General features: G+C 39.4%; 1 protein-coding gene across 1 annotated transcript in view; it reads left to right on the top strand.

Annotated features, from left to right (window-relative positions):
- PFDN1 (prefoldin subunit 1) overlaps window positions 1–15,880 on the top strand; it is a 68,915-nt gene that overhangs the window by 30,431 nt on the left and 22,604 nt on the right. Inside the window, exon 3 of the mRNA XM_035014285.1 lies at window positions 4,752–4,836. Within this exon, the coding sequence (XP_034870176.1) occupies window positions 4,752–4,836 (85 nt within the window). The remainder of the gene's footprint in view (window positions 1–4,751; window positions 4,837–15,880) is intronic.

Raw genomic sequence — 15,880 nt, 5'->3', positions numbered from 1 at the left:
TCTTGGGGCCCTTCCCAATCTTCATTGGATTTATGGTTGGAGTTTTTTTTTTTAAGATTTTATTCATTTGACACAGAGAGACACAGTGAGAGGGGGAACAAAAGCAGGGGGAGTGGGAGAGGGAGAAGCAGACTTCCCACTGAGCAGGGAGCCCAATGCGGGGCTCGATCCCAGGACCCTGGGATCATGACCTGAGCCAAAGGCAGACGCCTAACGACTGAGCCACCCAGGCGCCCCCGGTTGGCGTTTTTTAAAAATAAAGGACTGGGGCGCCTGGGTGGCTCAGTTGTTAAGCGTCTGCCTTTGGCTCAGGTCATGATCCCAGGGTCCTGGGATCGAGCCCCGCATCGGGCTCCCTGCTCAGCCAGGAGCCGGCTTCTCCCTCTCCCACTCCCCCTGCTTGTGTTCCCTCTCTAGCTGTCTCTCTCTGTCAAATAAATAAAATAAATCTTTTAAAAAATAAAAAAAAAGGGACTAAACCAAATTTTCCATAAGGTTTTTTGTTTGAATTTTACAGTGTGACTACTCACTGAGGTAAACATTTATGTTTACGCAATACTCATCCTTGTTTAAAACTTTTATGGCTGAGATGTCCTTAGGCTTATAGTAAATTGGCTAGCTTCAGTGACATCTCTCTGGCCTTTGAAGTTGGCATAGTCCAGTATAGCCACCTAAGGGGTGTGTGGCCATGGAAAAACATGTTTTTGTTGTTGAGTGTTCTTGCTTTCTAGTAATTTTATTTTCTGCTCAAGGGATTTAGTATCTGTTCAGATACTTTATTTTTAAAGGCCACATAAGTAATGACTTGATCTCTAATCTTAGCTTTGAAAATTTCCCAGACACTAATAAAGGTAATGTCTGATGACCTATTATTTGAGAATACTACTCATTGGCCAGCAGTCAGTGCTATTTAAAAATGTATATTTTATTCTGAAAATTATTTCTATGGCTAAAAGGCTTTGTTAGTAAAATTGTGCATCTAATGACATAATTTGGTGACTTTTGGGCCTAGATTTATAATTACTTTTTACGTGGTATCACTGAGACTTAATGTAGTTAAAATACTTTGCTCTTCAAATACTGTACTAAATAGTTTTTTTTAAAGATTTTATTTATTTGAGAGAGAGAAACAGAGTACAAGCAGGGGGAGAGGCAGAGGGAGAGGGAGAAGCAGACTCCCCACTTAGTGAGGAGCCCAACATGGGGCTCGATCTCAGGACCTGGAGATCATGACCTGAGCCAAAGGCGGCCTCTTTTTTTTTTTTTTTTTTATTTATTTGAGAGAGAGAGAATGAGAGACAGAGCACGAGAGGGAAGAGGGTCAGAGGGAGAAGCAGACCCCCCGCTGAGCAGGGAGCCCGATGTGGGACTCGATCCTGGGACTCCAGGATCATGACCTGAGCCGAAGGCAGCCTCTTAACCATCTGAGCCACCCAGGCGCCCCTGTACTAAATAGTTCTGAGAAAAATATTCAGTAAATCATAGTCTTACCAGAAACAGCACCTATCTCTTGGACTAATAAGAATATTTTGGTCACAAAAGGTTATATAGAAATCCTTATTTTGCATGAATGTGCACTATCTTGGCAGTGACTATAGGAGTAAGATTTTAACAAAGGATCAACTGCTGAAGACCAGGATCATCAGTTAAGTGATGTGGACTGTCCACATCAGGACATTAACAAGATTAATTATTGGTGGAGTGAAAGAGAACTTTACCAGGTTGTATTATATATGACAGGGTGTATTTATAAAGAAGAAGAGCAGTTTTCTCCCAGTTGTCTGGACAAAGCTGGAGTTGCCATTTTTGGTCTGTTTTTACTTGTTTTATGTCTATAATAACAGATCCTCTTGGTAAAAACCCACCTTAGACACAGTGGTGGTGTTTTGTTGTTGTTGTTGTTTGGTTTTGTGTTGGGTTGTGTTGCTTGTGGTTGATAGAGAAAACTACATATTGCCACCTTGATATGTTTTCTTATTTGGCTTTCTGTTAAAGGGAGATACACAGGTCAGTGAAACAGAATAGAGAGTCCAGAAGTAAACCCATGTATATATAGTCAATTAATTTATGACAAAGGAGGCAAGAATATACAGTGGGGAAAGGGTAGTCTCTTCAGTAAATGGTGTTGGAAAACTGGACCACAATCTTACATCATATACAAAAATTAACTTAAAGTGCATTAAAAACTTCAATGTAAGACTTAAAGCCAGTAAAACTCCCAGAAGAAAATACAGGTAGTAAGCTCCTTGTATTAGTCTTAGTGAGGTTTTTTTGTTTTGTTTTTGTTGTTGTTTGCATCTAACTCCCAAAGTAGGAGTAATAAAAGCAAAAATAAATGAGTGGGACTACATCAAACTAATAAGTTTCTGTACAGAAAAGGAAACCATCAACATAATGAAAAGGTAAACTACTAAATGGGAGAAGTTATTTGCAAATCATGTTTTTTTTTTAAGATTTTATTTATTTGACAGAGAGAGCACAAGCAGAGGGAGAGGGAGGGAGAAGCAGGCTCCCTGCTGAGCAAGGAGCCTGATGTGGGACTCGATCCCAGGACCCTGGGATCATGACCCGGGCCAAAGGCAGCCGCTTAACTGACTGAGCCACCCAGGCGTCCATGCAAATCATATTTCTGATAAGGGGTTACTATCTAAAATATAAAAAGAACTCCTACAACTCAATAACAAACAAAAAAAACCCAATCCAATTAAAAAATGAGCAAAATAAGTCAATCAGAGAAAGACAATTATCATATAATCTCACTGATGTGAGGAATTTGAGAAACAAGACAGAGGATCATAGGGGAAGGGAGGGAAAAATGAAACAAGACAAAACCAGAGAGGGAGACAAACCATCAGAGACTCTTAATCTCAGGAAACAAACCGAGGGTTGCTGGAGTGGAGGGGGGTGGGAGGGATGGAGTGGCTGGGTGATGGACATTGGGGAGGGTATGTGCTATGGTGAGCACTGTGAATTGTGTAAAACTGATGAATCACAGACCTGTTCACCTGAATCCATACATTATATGTTAATTTAAAAATTAAATTAAAAAAGATATACTTGGAAAAAAAATGGGCAGAGGATATGAATAGACGTTTTTCCAAAGAAAACATACAGATGGCCAACAGACACATGAGAAAACACACACATAAACACAATGGAATAGTACTCAGCCATAAAAATAATGAAATATTGGCATTTATGACAACATGGATGTACCTAGAGGATATTATGCTAAGTGAAGTAAGTCAGACAGAGAAAGACAAATACCAAGTGATTTCACTACCAGTGGAGTCTAAAAAAAACAGAACAAAGAAAACAAAACCCAGACTCATAGATACAGAGTTAGGGGTGGGGAGCTGTTGGAGGGCAAAATTGGCAAGGGGATTAAGAGGTACAAATTTCCAGTTATAAAAATAACTTAAGTCTTGGGGATATAATGTACAGCATGGGGAATACAATCAACAATATTATATTAACTTTATATGGTTAGAGATGATAACTAGACTTACTGTGGCAGTTTGTAGTATATACAAATATTGAATCACTGTGTTGTACACATGAGACTAAAAATATTATTTGTCAATTATACTTCAATAAAAACAACAACAAAAAGAAATGAAGTTTAGTTCTTTGTTGCTAAACTCTTTTTTTTTTTTTTAAGATTTTATTTATTTATTTGACAGAGAGAGAGAGATAGCAAGAGCAGGAACACAAGCAGGGGGAGTGGGAAAGGGAGAAGCAGGCTTCCCGCTGAACAGGGAGCCCAATGTGGGACTCGATCCCAGGACCCTGGGATCATGACCTGAGCCGAAGGCAGATGCTTAACGACTGAGCCACCCAGGTGCCCTGTTGCTAAACTCTTAAGTTATATGCAAAGAGAAGAAACCATCTGCCTAATTAATTGCAATCTTTAATGGAAATCTGTTATAGCCTAGTTCAACACTTGATTCCAGTAGAAGGGAAATAATTCATTTCACTTTTTTGAGGCTACAAAATAGTTTATTCTTCTTTCCCTACATGTAGCAAGACTTATGAACATAGGTTCACAAAAGAGATTCAGTGCTAATTATTAAAGCTTCCTCATATTTCCACTCTCATCAGTTGTAAATAATGTATCTGACTGTAAAATGGAAAAAGTTGAAATTTTCCACTTGTGCATTTTGAGCTTTTCAGAGGTATTATAAACTCTGGAAATAATAATAAAAGATACTAGGCTTTATACAGTGCTTTTTGTTTGAGGAACTCCTATAAACACTAATGCATTGATCCTAACACAGTACTTGATTGTGACTTTAAAAGGTCATGAGTTAGTGCTGTTACAAAAAAAAAAAGTTTGAAAAGATTGGAGGGGGAGCTCTAACTTATAAATACTTTTAAAAAAATATCTAGATAAAAGTTGATCTAGACAATTGAAAAAATAAAAATTATGGTGGATTTTTATTAACTTTTAGCCTGTGATAGATTTTTATCCCTTTAATTTTTTTCATGTATTTGTGAATCTTAAAGCTTAATTCCCTTCTTAGAATAGTAAGCAGAATTTTCTTTCAAACTTTTAGACCTTCTCAGCCAAGGCTTAAACTTGTGGTGGTTTCCTGAGTTTGTCACATTAACATAGCAATGCATTTTATTGGTCCCGAATTAGAAGATCATTGTTTTAATTTTCTTAGTTTAATATCTGTAGTATGTAGCTGTTGATTTTGATGATTATGGTGGTCATGTGGCTTAATCTTCAACTTTTTTGTGTTTTGTAGGTTTATTCTTCAGTCCAAGGAGGCAATTCACAATCAACTGTTAGAGAAACAGAAAATAGCAGAAGAAAAAATTAAAGAATTAGAAGTAAGTTTTGAGTGAATATTGACAGTAGTAAATTTTAAGAAAAAGGTTATTATCTCACTCACATGTTAAATGAAAACGTATGCCTGCCAAAGTCATGTCATGTTGTTTTCATTCTAATTGAGTTTTAGAGCAATAAACCAGTCATATTCATGGCAGTGTGCAAGACACTCCTCCCCCCTCCCCCAAAGGAAAAGAAAAAAAAGGAAGGAAGAAAAAAGAATAGTCTCTGGGAGATGTAGAGATTTTTGAAGAAGATAGGATGCTGTTAATCTGAATGTATTTTCTCCATTGCCTTCAAATGAACATGTCTGTTTTTAAAAGCAAAGCAGGGGTGCCTGGGCAGCACAGTAAGTTAGGTGTCCAACTCTTGGTTTTGGCTCGGGTCGTGGTCTCAGGGTCATGAGATTGAACCCCCAGCGATGGGCTCCCTCCTCAGCACGGAGTCTGCTTAGGTTTCTCTCTCCTTCTGCCTCTCCCATTCATTCTCCCTCTCAGTAAAATAGATAAATCTTTAAAAAAAAAAAAAAAAAAGAGAAAAGGAAAAAGGAAAACATGCAGTATATATTTAAACACCACCTATTGTGGTGGATCAGCATGAGAGTGGGTGATGATAATAGTATTTAAAGGATCTTGATATATATCTCATATTGCAGTTCGTTTAACATAGATTAAGTATAACTATCTGAAGGATGATGCTGCAGTGAGGAAAACAATTTTTTTTTTCTGCTAGGGGAAAAGGTGAGGGGTAAGAGTAACTTAGTAAATTTTTGGATAATTGGAATTTATTACATTTACCATATACATTAAGGCCTTTGATGAGATACTCTTCTTGGGCTTGAGTAGAAGGTCCATCCTGTATATAGTAAAAATTGGCCTGGGCAAAAGACTGGTTGTTATTTCTTTGGGGCCAAGATTTCCTGAAATGGGGGTGGTTACAATGACTTCATAGGTCACTTTATCTAATTTGTGTGAGTACTGTGTGAGGCGGTAGTTCAGAATCTGACTCAGCCCTCTACGGAATTGGTGAGACACCCCCTGTATCCTCCCGGGGGTTTCTTAGGGGCACCGACTTGGCATGGCCTGGTATGTAGTGTCTTAGGTTACTTAGGTTTATTTTTGTTTGACTACCGACCATAATTTAAACAAACTTGATAATAGATTTGTAGCTTAGAAGGGTGTATTGTAAAAAACAAAACAATTAAGCATACAAACAAAAAAAACAAAAAAGAAAAACTTATCTTTTAGTAACCAGCTTATTATTGTGTCCTATTTTATCTTTTTTTTTTTTTTTAAGATTTTATTATTTATTTGACAGAGAGAGACACAGCGAGAGAGGAAACACAAGCAGGGGGAGCGGGAGAGGGAGAAGCAGGTTTCCCGCGGAGCAGGGAGCCCGATGCGGAGCTCGATCCCAGGACCTGAAATCATGACCTGAGCCGAAGGCAGACGCTTAACGACTGAGCCACCCAGGCGCCCGTATTTTATCATTTTTGTTAGCCCAACTGTTCTAGATTGAATTTTGTATCTTTTACTGTTCTCAGAGTAACTTCAAAAACCGCCTACTTGTGATCTCTCTCTGTCAAATAAATAAATAAAATATTTTTAAAATATCTTAAAAAAAAAAACTCCATATAAAACTATTTCATGTGGATAACTGAAAACCTGTTTTTGCAGCTGTAGGTAAATATGTCTAAAAATTATCCTGATGAATAAGTAACCAGATGTAAAGTATTGTATATATGATTCTCTTTTTATGAAAACACAAAAAATAAGAGCCCTGTATAAACATTCAAAATGATATTTCAGGGGGCGCATGGGTGGCTCAGTCAGTTAAGGGTCTGCCTTCAGCTCAGGTTGTGATACCGGGGTCCTAGGATCAAGCCCTGCACGGGTCAGGCTCCCTGCTCAGCAGGGAGCCCGCTTCTCCCTCTCCCTCTGCTGCTCCCCCTGCTTGTGACTTCTCTCTCTCTCTGTCAAATAAATAAAATCTTTAAAAAAAAAAGATATGTCAGTATATATATTATATTAACACTGGTTACTCTAAGGAAATTAGGTGGGATATGGGCATGAAATTATTTTTTTCTTAAAATCTTTGCATTGGATAAATTATAGCATGTGTTAACTTTTATAATTAAAAAGAATATTATGGTAAAATTGCCACAGATGATGATTATAGCATACCGTTTAGTTTTGATGAGTATTAGGATTTTTTTTTTTTAAGTAAGCTCCACACCCAGTGTGGAGCCCAGCACGGGGCTTGAACTCACGACCCTGAGATCAAGACCTGAGCTGAGATCAAGTGTTGGACACTTAACCAGCTGAGCCACCCAGGCACCCCAGGAAATTTTTTTTCCCCAAGTTACCTTTTTTTGGAGTTTCTCAAATACTGGTAGAGTATCCTGATATCTGCCAGATAATGGAAGTAGATTAGCTGGCTTGTTGGTACTTATTTGAAATGCTAATTACAGCTACAAAAAAATAGCAGAATTAAACCCCAACTTCTTTTCTAGAACATTTTATTGTGTCTTTTTCTTTTTAATCTTTTATTTTACATGTTTTTTTAATATCACAAAAGCACTGATTTTTTTTCCTGATTATTCAGTTAGTTATTGAGAGAGATATGTCAAATCTCCATGATGATACTTACCAGTTTCTCCTTCATCTTTCAGCTTAGTGGGCATTGGTGTTTAGAGATTACTCTCCATGTATTTAAGTGCTCATTATTACTGTATACATAGTTCAGAGGATAGATTTCATTTTGCTTTATATGTTTGGGAATTTCTCAGGTCTTTTAAAAATAGTATTCTGCTGACTTCTGGCTTTTGTTGTTGCTGTTGAGAAGTCATCTGTCAGCTTAATTGTTGTTCCTTTGTCTTTTTTCTCTGGTTACTTTTATTTATTTATTGTTTTAAAAAATTTATTTGAGAGTGAGAGAGCGTGCACACGAATGGGGGGTGGGGAAGAGGAAGAGAGAGAATCCTCAAGCAGACACCCTGCCGAGTATGGAGCCTGACATGGGGCTGGATCCCAGGACCCTGAGATCATGACCTGAGCCAAAACCAAGAGTCAGCCGCCCAGCCGATTGATCCACTCAGGCACCCCCCTGGTTACTTTTTCTTTTCTTTTTTTTTTTTTTAAGATTTTATTTATTTATTTGAGAGGGAGAGTGAGAGAGCAGGAGCAGGGGCCGGGGAGAGGGAGAAGCAGGCTCCTTGCTGAGCAGGGAACCTGACGTGGGGTTCAATTCCAGGACCCTGGGACCATGACCTGAGCCACGTAGGTGCTCCCACTCTGGTTACTTTTAATATTCTCTTTGTCTTTCATGGTTTGTGGTTTCTTTGGGATATGTTTAGGTGTGGAGTTAGTCTTTTTATTTTTTTCTTAATCCTACTTGGTTTAAGTTGAGTTTCCTGAATCTGAGGATTAAGATCTTCCATCAGTCTGGAAAATTTTTTTTTTAAAGATTTTATTTTATTTCTTTGAGAGAGAGAAAGAGCAGGAGCTGGGGGAGGAGCAGAGGGAGAGAGAGAAGCGGACTCCCTGCTTAGCAGGGAGCCCAGTGCGGGGCTCCATCCCAGGATGTTGGGATCATGACCTGAACTGAAGGCAGACACTTAACTGACTGAGCCACCCAGGCCTCTCAGTTCTGGAAAATTCTTATATTTCTGAATATTACTTCTTCCCTATTTTCTCTATGAAGTGGTATTTCCTTCTAGAATTCTTCCCCCTACCTTGAAAGCAGCTGTTCCCACCATCTGCAGTTGCATCTTTTTGTTGTTGTTAAAGATTTTATTTATTTGACAGAGAAAGCACAAGCAGGGGGAGAGGCAGGGAGAGGGAGAAGCAGGCTCCCCACAGAGCAGGGAACCTGATGTGGGGCTCGATCGCAGGACCCTGAGATCATGACCTGAGCTGAAGGCAGCCTCTTAACCGACTGAGCCACCCAGGCGCCCCTGCAGTAGCATCTTAACTGGTTGTTTTTGTTTTTGTTTTCTTTTTTTTTTTTTAATCTGGTTTTTCCCCATCAATCCTTTTAATGTATTTAAGCTAGAATGTCCTTTGTAACATATTTAGAAAATCTGGTCCTATTACTCCTCTGTAAAACTCATCATTGTTCTTGGGTAAAGTTCAGACTTGTTACCATACCTTCAAGGGTTTTTATGAAATGACTCCTGTCTATTTCTCTCATCTCCCTCATTTCCTTTGCCTTCTTTTACACTGTATACTCCAGCCATTCAGAAATATTCTGTTTTTAGAACTTGCTGTGCTTTCTTTGTTTCTACTAGGTCTTTGGAAAAAATAGTTTCCTCCATTGGGGAACTTTCTCCTCCTGCAGTTATTAGTGGCTCCATATATTAATACTCAAGATCTTAGTTTAGGGCTACTTCTAAGAAGCATTTTCTGATTCCTCAGTCTTAAATCAGGTCCTTTTTCCTTGTTCTCCGTAATGATTTTATTAGTTTCATACCATAGTGTGGTAATTTGAACATATGAACCAACACCACTTGAGGTAATTACAAAGAGGGTTTGGGGGCACCTGGGTGGCTCAGTTGGTTAAGCGGCTGCCTTGGGCTCGGGTCATGATCTCAAGGTCCTGGGATCGAGCCCAGTGTTGGGCTCCCCGTTGAGCAGGGAGTCTGCTTCTGCCTCTGCCCCTCCCCACCACTCACTCTCTCTCAAATAAATAAATGAAATCTTTAAAAATAGGGTTTCCTATTGCTTGGGAAGCTTGATATAGATTCAGAGCTCTAAATAGTTCTTCCCAAGGAGGAGTTGTTGCTTCTCCTTTCAAATCTACAGTGTTTTCTTCTGGGTCCTAGCATTTCTTGCCAGTTCAACCTGTTTTGTCTTAATCCTATTTACTTATCATCATCATTTAATTTTTACCCTAAGATACCTTAAAATATAGTTGGGGAGTCACAGTTTATACATAAGTCAGCAGACAAAGGCCAGGCTGTTTCCATTAAGCATGTTTTAATCTCTAAGATTGTTTTGTGTCTGGATCTGTAGTTTCAGTTTTTGATCAAAGCTGTTAACTTGGCCCACTCTGTATGCCTCCTCACTTCCTGCCAACAATCTATACAAATGACACTATGGATACACCTTTTGAATGACATAGGTGCTTATCTGATTCAGGTTCTTTGAAATGCGAACCCATTTTCATTCATATTTCCTAGACTCCCTTTTATCCATGTCTGTTCTTTTTTTTTTTTTTTTTTTTTGCCTTCTGTAGATCTCCCCCCCAGCTGTTGTTTATGAGTGCAAAGCTTACCTGGAATTTGTTTAGCTCTTAATAAACTCTTATGCTGTCCCTACATTGTCATCCAATCTAGTGGCCTCACTTGCTGGCCCTTTTTTATGGAGCAGAGGTGGGGGTACTATAACCCTGCCTTCATGTTCCCTTGATAGGGAGTTACATTACTTACTAGAAGGGTAAAGGTAAGTACTAGCTTATTGGGAAGACAGTCTTACTGTCTTTTTCTTCTTAAAACTCCATATTTACAAAATACTACCCAAATGTTGGGTATTCTTTGGGCTGTAGTCATTTTACTGGGATTAATGAGAAAATATTTTCATAACAGACTCACAGTATGATAGTGTTATTTAGATTTTTATCTTTCCTTTATAAAGATGATAGATCAGGTTCTTTGAGGAACAATCACCATTTCATCTTAATGGTGATTAGTATAGACCAATGATGCTGGTCCTGTTTAAGAGAAAATATAAAATGGTGGCTTTAGTATGATAGAGTAACCATGTTATTTATGTCTGTTTTTTAAAAATTCCAATAATTTTTTCAAGATGGCTGAGTGTATATAATACATAATACAGTATATGTTGTTGTTAGAAAAGTACAAAAGCTTAATTTCTTAAATGACCTTAGTATAATTGGGATTTGGAATGAAGACTATGAGTCTTATCTTTTTTTAAAATATTTTAAAATTATTATTTTTAAGATTTATTGATTTATTTATTTGACAGACACAGAGAGAGAGGGAACACAAGCAAGGGGAGTGGAGGAGGGAGAAGCAGGCTTCCCGCGGAGTAGGGAGCCCGATGCGGGGCTCAATCCCAGGACCCTGGGATCATGACCTGAGCCAAAGGCAGACGCTCAATGACTGAGCCACCCAGGCGCCCCAGTATTTTAAAATTATTTTAAAGTAATCTTTACACCCAGTACGGGGCTCGAACTTAAAACCTTAAGATCAAGAGTTGCACGCTTCACCGACTGAGTCACCCAGGCACTTCTCATCTGTCTTTGTAAAAATAATTTTCTTTTTGAAATGTACAGCATTGCTACAAAAGGAAAATAGAAGTCTTTTTTTTCCTAGAAAATTCAGTTTTAGTTAAAGTTGAGTTAAAATGTTGACTGAGGCAATATATTCTTCTTTTTTTTTTAAAGATTTTATTTATTTATTTGAGAGAGAGAGAATGAGAGAGACAGAGAGCACATGAGAGGGGGGAGGGTCAGAGGGAGAAGCAGGCTCCCCGCTGAGCAGGGAGCCCGATGCGGGACTCGATGCGGGACTCGATCCCGGGACTCCAGGATCATGACCTGAGCCGAAGGCAGTCGCTTAACCAACTGAGCCAACCCAGGCGCCCCGAGGCAATATATTCTAAAGTGAAAAATACTTCCTATATTTTTTGCTCACTTTTTTTTTGAAGTAAGAAGGATATAATTTTATGGACTTTTTTTTGCCTTTAGAAAAACTTGGATTCAGCTTTCAGATGAGCTAGAGCTCAATTTCTGACCCTCTTGCCTTATGAATCTCCACTTTTTGGAATCCTTGAGATAACTCTTAAGCTTTCAGTGATATATTTGAGTACATTTTGACCACCGTTCTCTTAGGTTCGCTCCTGTGTTCCAGGTGAAGAGGCAGTTATTGCTTGAGGCTCATCTACATTTAGTCTAAAGTTCCCATTACATTTTAGACACATGCGTATACTGGTTGACCACTTCCTTTCCTTTATCTTTGACATGGTCACCACACCTCCCACTACCCTGGTTAGCTTAGCAGTGACATAATAAAAATAAGAGTAAGGAAACCCAGGACATTTTGGCCTGCATAATGCTGCTTCTGACACAAAATATTACAATCTCAGGGTTGTGAAATAGCTCTGCAGCCCGTGTTGTAAGTAAAATCTAAGAAACTGTAAAAGACCTGATTCTTGCACAAAAATGACAATTTTGGTTAGATGGTGGTTCCTGAAACAAGAAGGAAGAATAGTGGCAAGGGAACTGGTAGGAGGTGCCTGTGACATTCTGCAGTTCGCTGTTTTGAGACTCTGATGAGAAAATGTTTTGGAGGAGTTCCCATGATTGAGGAGGTTTTACTCTGCCTGTTGAAGATCATTTTTTCCATAGCATGGGTGGTAACTGGTAGGCACTTGGCTGAATGTCCACGTTTTGCCCTGAGTACTTCATTTTTGAGTTGGTACCATTGTGGATATGATGGGAGCCCCTCTTTGGAGGTGATGTCAGGTGGACACTATTATATGATAGACAGTGATTCTATTCTGTTTCGGTGGAGAGAGAAGGGCAGGTGAGAGCAGAGCCAGTGATGAGATGTTTTTTTATACGTTAAACAAGAATTATACTCCGTGCGGGCATAGCTCAAAATTTAGACTCCATTAAGAAATTAGTCATTTATTTTGTAGTGAAATACAGCATTTATAAAAATGAACCTTAAAATACATATAGCTTAATAAAAATTGACATGCACCAGAGGCTCTCCCGTTCTTTCCTCCCCCTAATCACAATGCCATTCCTGCCCCTTCCCATAGTTACAACCCTAACTTTTGTGATAGGTATTCCTTTTTCCTTTTAAGTTTTCATTTAAATTCCAGTTAGTTAACATACAGTGTACTGGGGCGCCTGGGTGGCTCAGTTGGTTAAGCGTCTGCCTTCTGCTTAGGTCATGATCCCAGGGTCCTGGGATTGAGCCCCACGTTGAGCCCCATGTCCAGCTCCCTGCTCAGTGGGGAGTCTGCTTCTCCCTCTGCTCCTCCCCTTGCTCGTGTTTTCTCCCTCTTTCTCAAATAAATAAATGAAATCTTAAAAAACAAAACCATACAGTGTACTATTAGTTTCAGGTGTACCATATCGTGATTCAGCACTTCTGTACATCACAGGTGCTCATCACAAGTGTACTCCTTAATCCCCATCACCGGTTTAACCCATCCCTTCACCCACCTCCCTTCTGGTTAACAATCTGTTTGTTCTTTATAGGTAAGAGTCTGTTCCTTGGTTTGCCTCTTTTTCTTTTTTTTTTTTTTCCTTTTGCCTATTTGTTTTTTCCTTAAATTCCATATGTGAGTGAAATCATACGGTATTTGTCTTTCTCTGAATGACTTATTTTGCTAGCATAATACTCTCTAGCTCCATCATGTCATTGGAAATGGCAACATTTCATTCTTTTTTTTTCTTTTTTAAAGATTTTATTTATTTGACAGAGACACAGCGAGAGAGGGAACACAAGCGGGGTGGGGGTGGGAGAGGGAGAAGCAGGCTTCCCGCGGAGCAGGGAGCCCGATGTGGAGCTCGATCCCAGGACCCCGGGATCATGGCCTGAGCCGAAGGCAGATGCCCAACGATTGAGCCACCCAGGCGCCCTGTGGCTGAGTAATATATACCACATCTTTATCCATTCATCAGTTGGTGGACATTTGGGCTGTTACTGTAATTTGGCTATTGTAGATAATGCTGCTATAAGTGTCAGGGTGCATATATCCCTTTGAATTACTATTTTTTTTATTCTTTGGGTAAATACCTAGTTGAGCAGTTGCCAAATTGTAGAGTAGTTCTATTTTTAACTTTTTAAGGAACCTCCATACTGTTTTCCAGAGAAACTGTGCCAGTTTGCATTCCCACTAACATTGCATGAAGGTTCTTCTTCCTCTACATCCTCGAGAACACCTGTTGTTTCTTGTGTTGTTGATTTTAGTCATTCTGACAGGTGTGAAGTGATCTCTCATTGTAGTTTTGGTTTGCATTTCCCTGATGTTAAGTGATATTGAGCCTTTTTTAATATGTCTGTTGGGATGTCTATATGTCTTTTTTGGAAATATGTCTATGTCTTCTGCCTGTCTCTTAATTGGATTATTCATTTTTGGGGTGTTGAGTTTTACAAATCCTTCATATATTTTATTTTATCTTATTTATTTTAGAGAGGGAGAGAGCATGTGCCCGAGCTGGGGGTGGGGTGGGGAGAGAGAGAGAGAGAGAGAATCCCAAGCAGATTCCCTGGTGAGCACCAAGCCCAGTGCTGGACTCAGTCTCACGACCCCAAGATCATGAGCTGAGCTGAAATCAAGAGTCAGGTGCTTAACCGGCTGAGCCACTCAGGCACCCCACAGGCCTTTTACCTTTTTTTTTTTTTTTAAGATTTTATTTATTTATTTGACGGAGAGAGACACAGCAAGAGAGGGAACACAAGTGGGGGAGTGGGAAAGGGAGAAGCAGGCTTCCCGCTGAGCAGGGAGCCCGATGCAGGGCTTGATCCCAGGACCCTAGGATCATGACTTGAGCCGAAGGCAGATGCTTAACGACTGGGCCACCCAGGCACCCTATCGGCTGCCTTTTACTTTTGTTGATAGTTTCCTTCTCTGTGCAGAATCTTTTTTTTCTTTTTTTTTTTTTTTAAAGACTTTATTTATTTGAGAGAGAGAGAATGAGAGACAGAGAGCATGAGAGGGAGGAGGGTCAGAGGGAGAAGCAGACTCCCCGCCGAGCAGGGAGCCCGATGTGGGACTCGATCCCGGGACTCCAGGATCATGACCTGAGCCGAAGGCAGTGGCTTAACCAACTGAGCCACCCAGGCGCCCCAGAATCTTTTTTTCTAATGTAGTCCCAATAGTTTATTTTTGCTTTTCTTTCTCTTGCCTCAGAAGACATAATCTAGAAAGAAGTTGTTATGGCTGATGTCAAACAAGTTACTGCCTTTGTTCTCTTCTAGGATTTTTATGGTTTCAGGTCTCACCTTTTGGTGTTTAATCCATTTTGAATTTATTTTTGTGTATAGTGTGAGAAAGTGATCTAGTTTCATTCTTTTGCTTGTAGCTGTCCAGTTTTCCCAACACCATTTGTTGAAGAGATAGTCTTTTCCCATTACATATTCTTTCTTGCTTTGTTGAAGATTAATTGACCATATAATTGTGGGTTCATTTCTGGGTTTTCTATTTTGTTCCATTGATCTGTGTGTCTGTTTTGGTGCCAGTACCATACTGTCTCGATGACTACAGCTCTGTAGTATAACTTGAAGTCCGGAATTGTGATGCCTCCAGCTTTGCTTTTCTTTTTCTTTTTTTAAAGATTTTTATTTATTTTTTGACAGAGAGAGAGACAGCGAGAGAGGGAACACAAGCAGGGGGAGTGGGGGAGGGAGAAGCAGGCTTCCCTGCCGAGCAAGGAACCCAATGCGGGACTCGATCCCAGGACCCTGGGATCATGACCTGAGCCGAAGGCAGACGCTAAACGGCTGAGCCACCCAGGCGCCCATTTGCTTTTCTTTTTCAAGATTGTTTTGGCTATGTGGGGTCTTTTGTGGTTCCATACAAATTTTAGGATTGTTTGTTCTAGCTCTGTGAAAAATGTTAGTATTTTGATAGGGATTGCATAAATGTGTAGATCGCTTTGGGTAGTAGGGACATTTTAACAATATTCTTGCAATCCATGAGCATGGACTGTCTTTCCATTTCTTTGTGTCATCTTTAATTTCTTTCATCAGTGTTAGGTTTTCAGAATACAGGTCTTGTACCTCTTTGGTTAGGTTTATTCCTAGGTATCTTAACCGTTTTTGGTGCAATTGTATTTTCTTTTCCTTTTTTTTTAACCACCTATATATACCTCCCCTCAACAGTGTAATTTACTCTTGTTTTTGCACTTTATATGAACAAAATCACTGTATATATATTTTTTGCCTTCTTTTGCTCAACATTGTGAGATATATGTGTTACTCAAGATTGTGATTTGTTTTCGTTCCATTATGTAGAGTTACACTTTATCTTCGTAGGCAGTCCATTTTTATTCTTAACAAGTCAGGAT

The sequence above is a fragment of the Mirounga leonina genome, unplaced genomic scaffold, assembly GCF_011800145.1.
Source record: "Mirounga leonina isolate KUSES-001 unplaced genomic scaffold, KU_Mleo_1.0 Mir_168, whole genome shotgun sequence".
NCBI classification, from domain to species: domain Eukaryota; kingdom Metazoa; phylum Chordata; class Mammalia; order Carnivora; family Phocidae; genus Mirounga; species Mirounga leonina.
The sequence above is the reverse complement of the archived record's forward strand: the minus strand, read 5'-3'. Positions and strand labels throughout refer to the sequence as shown.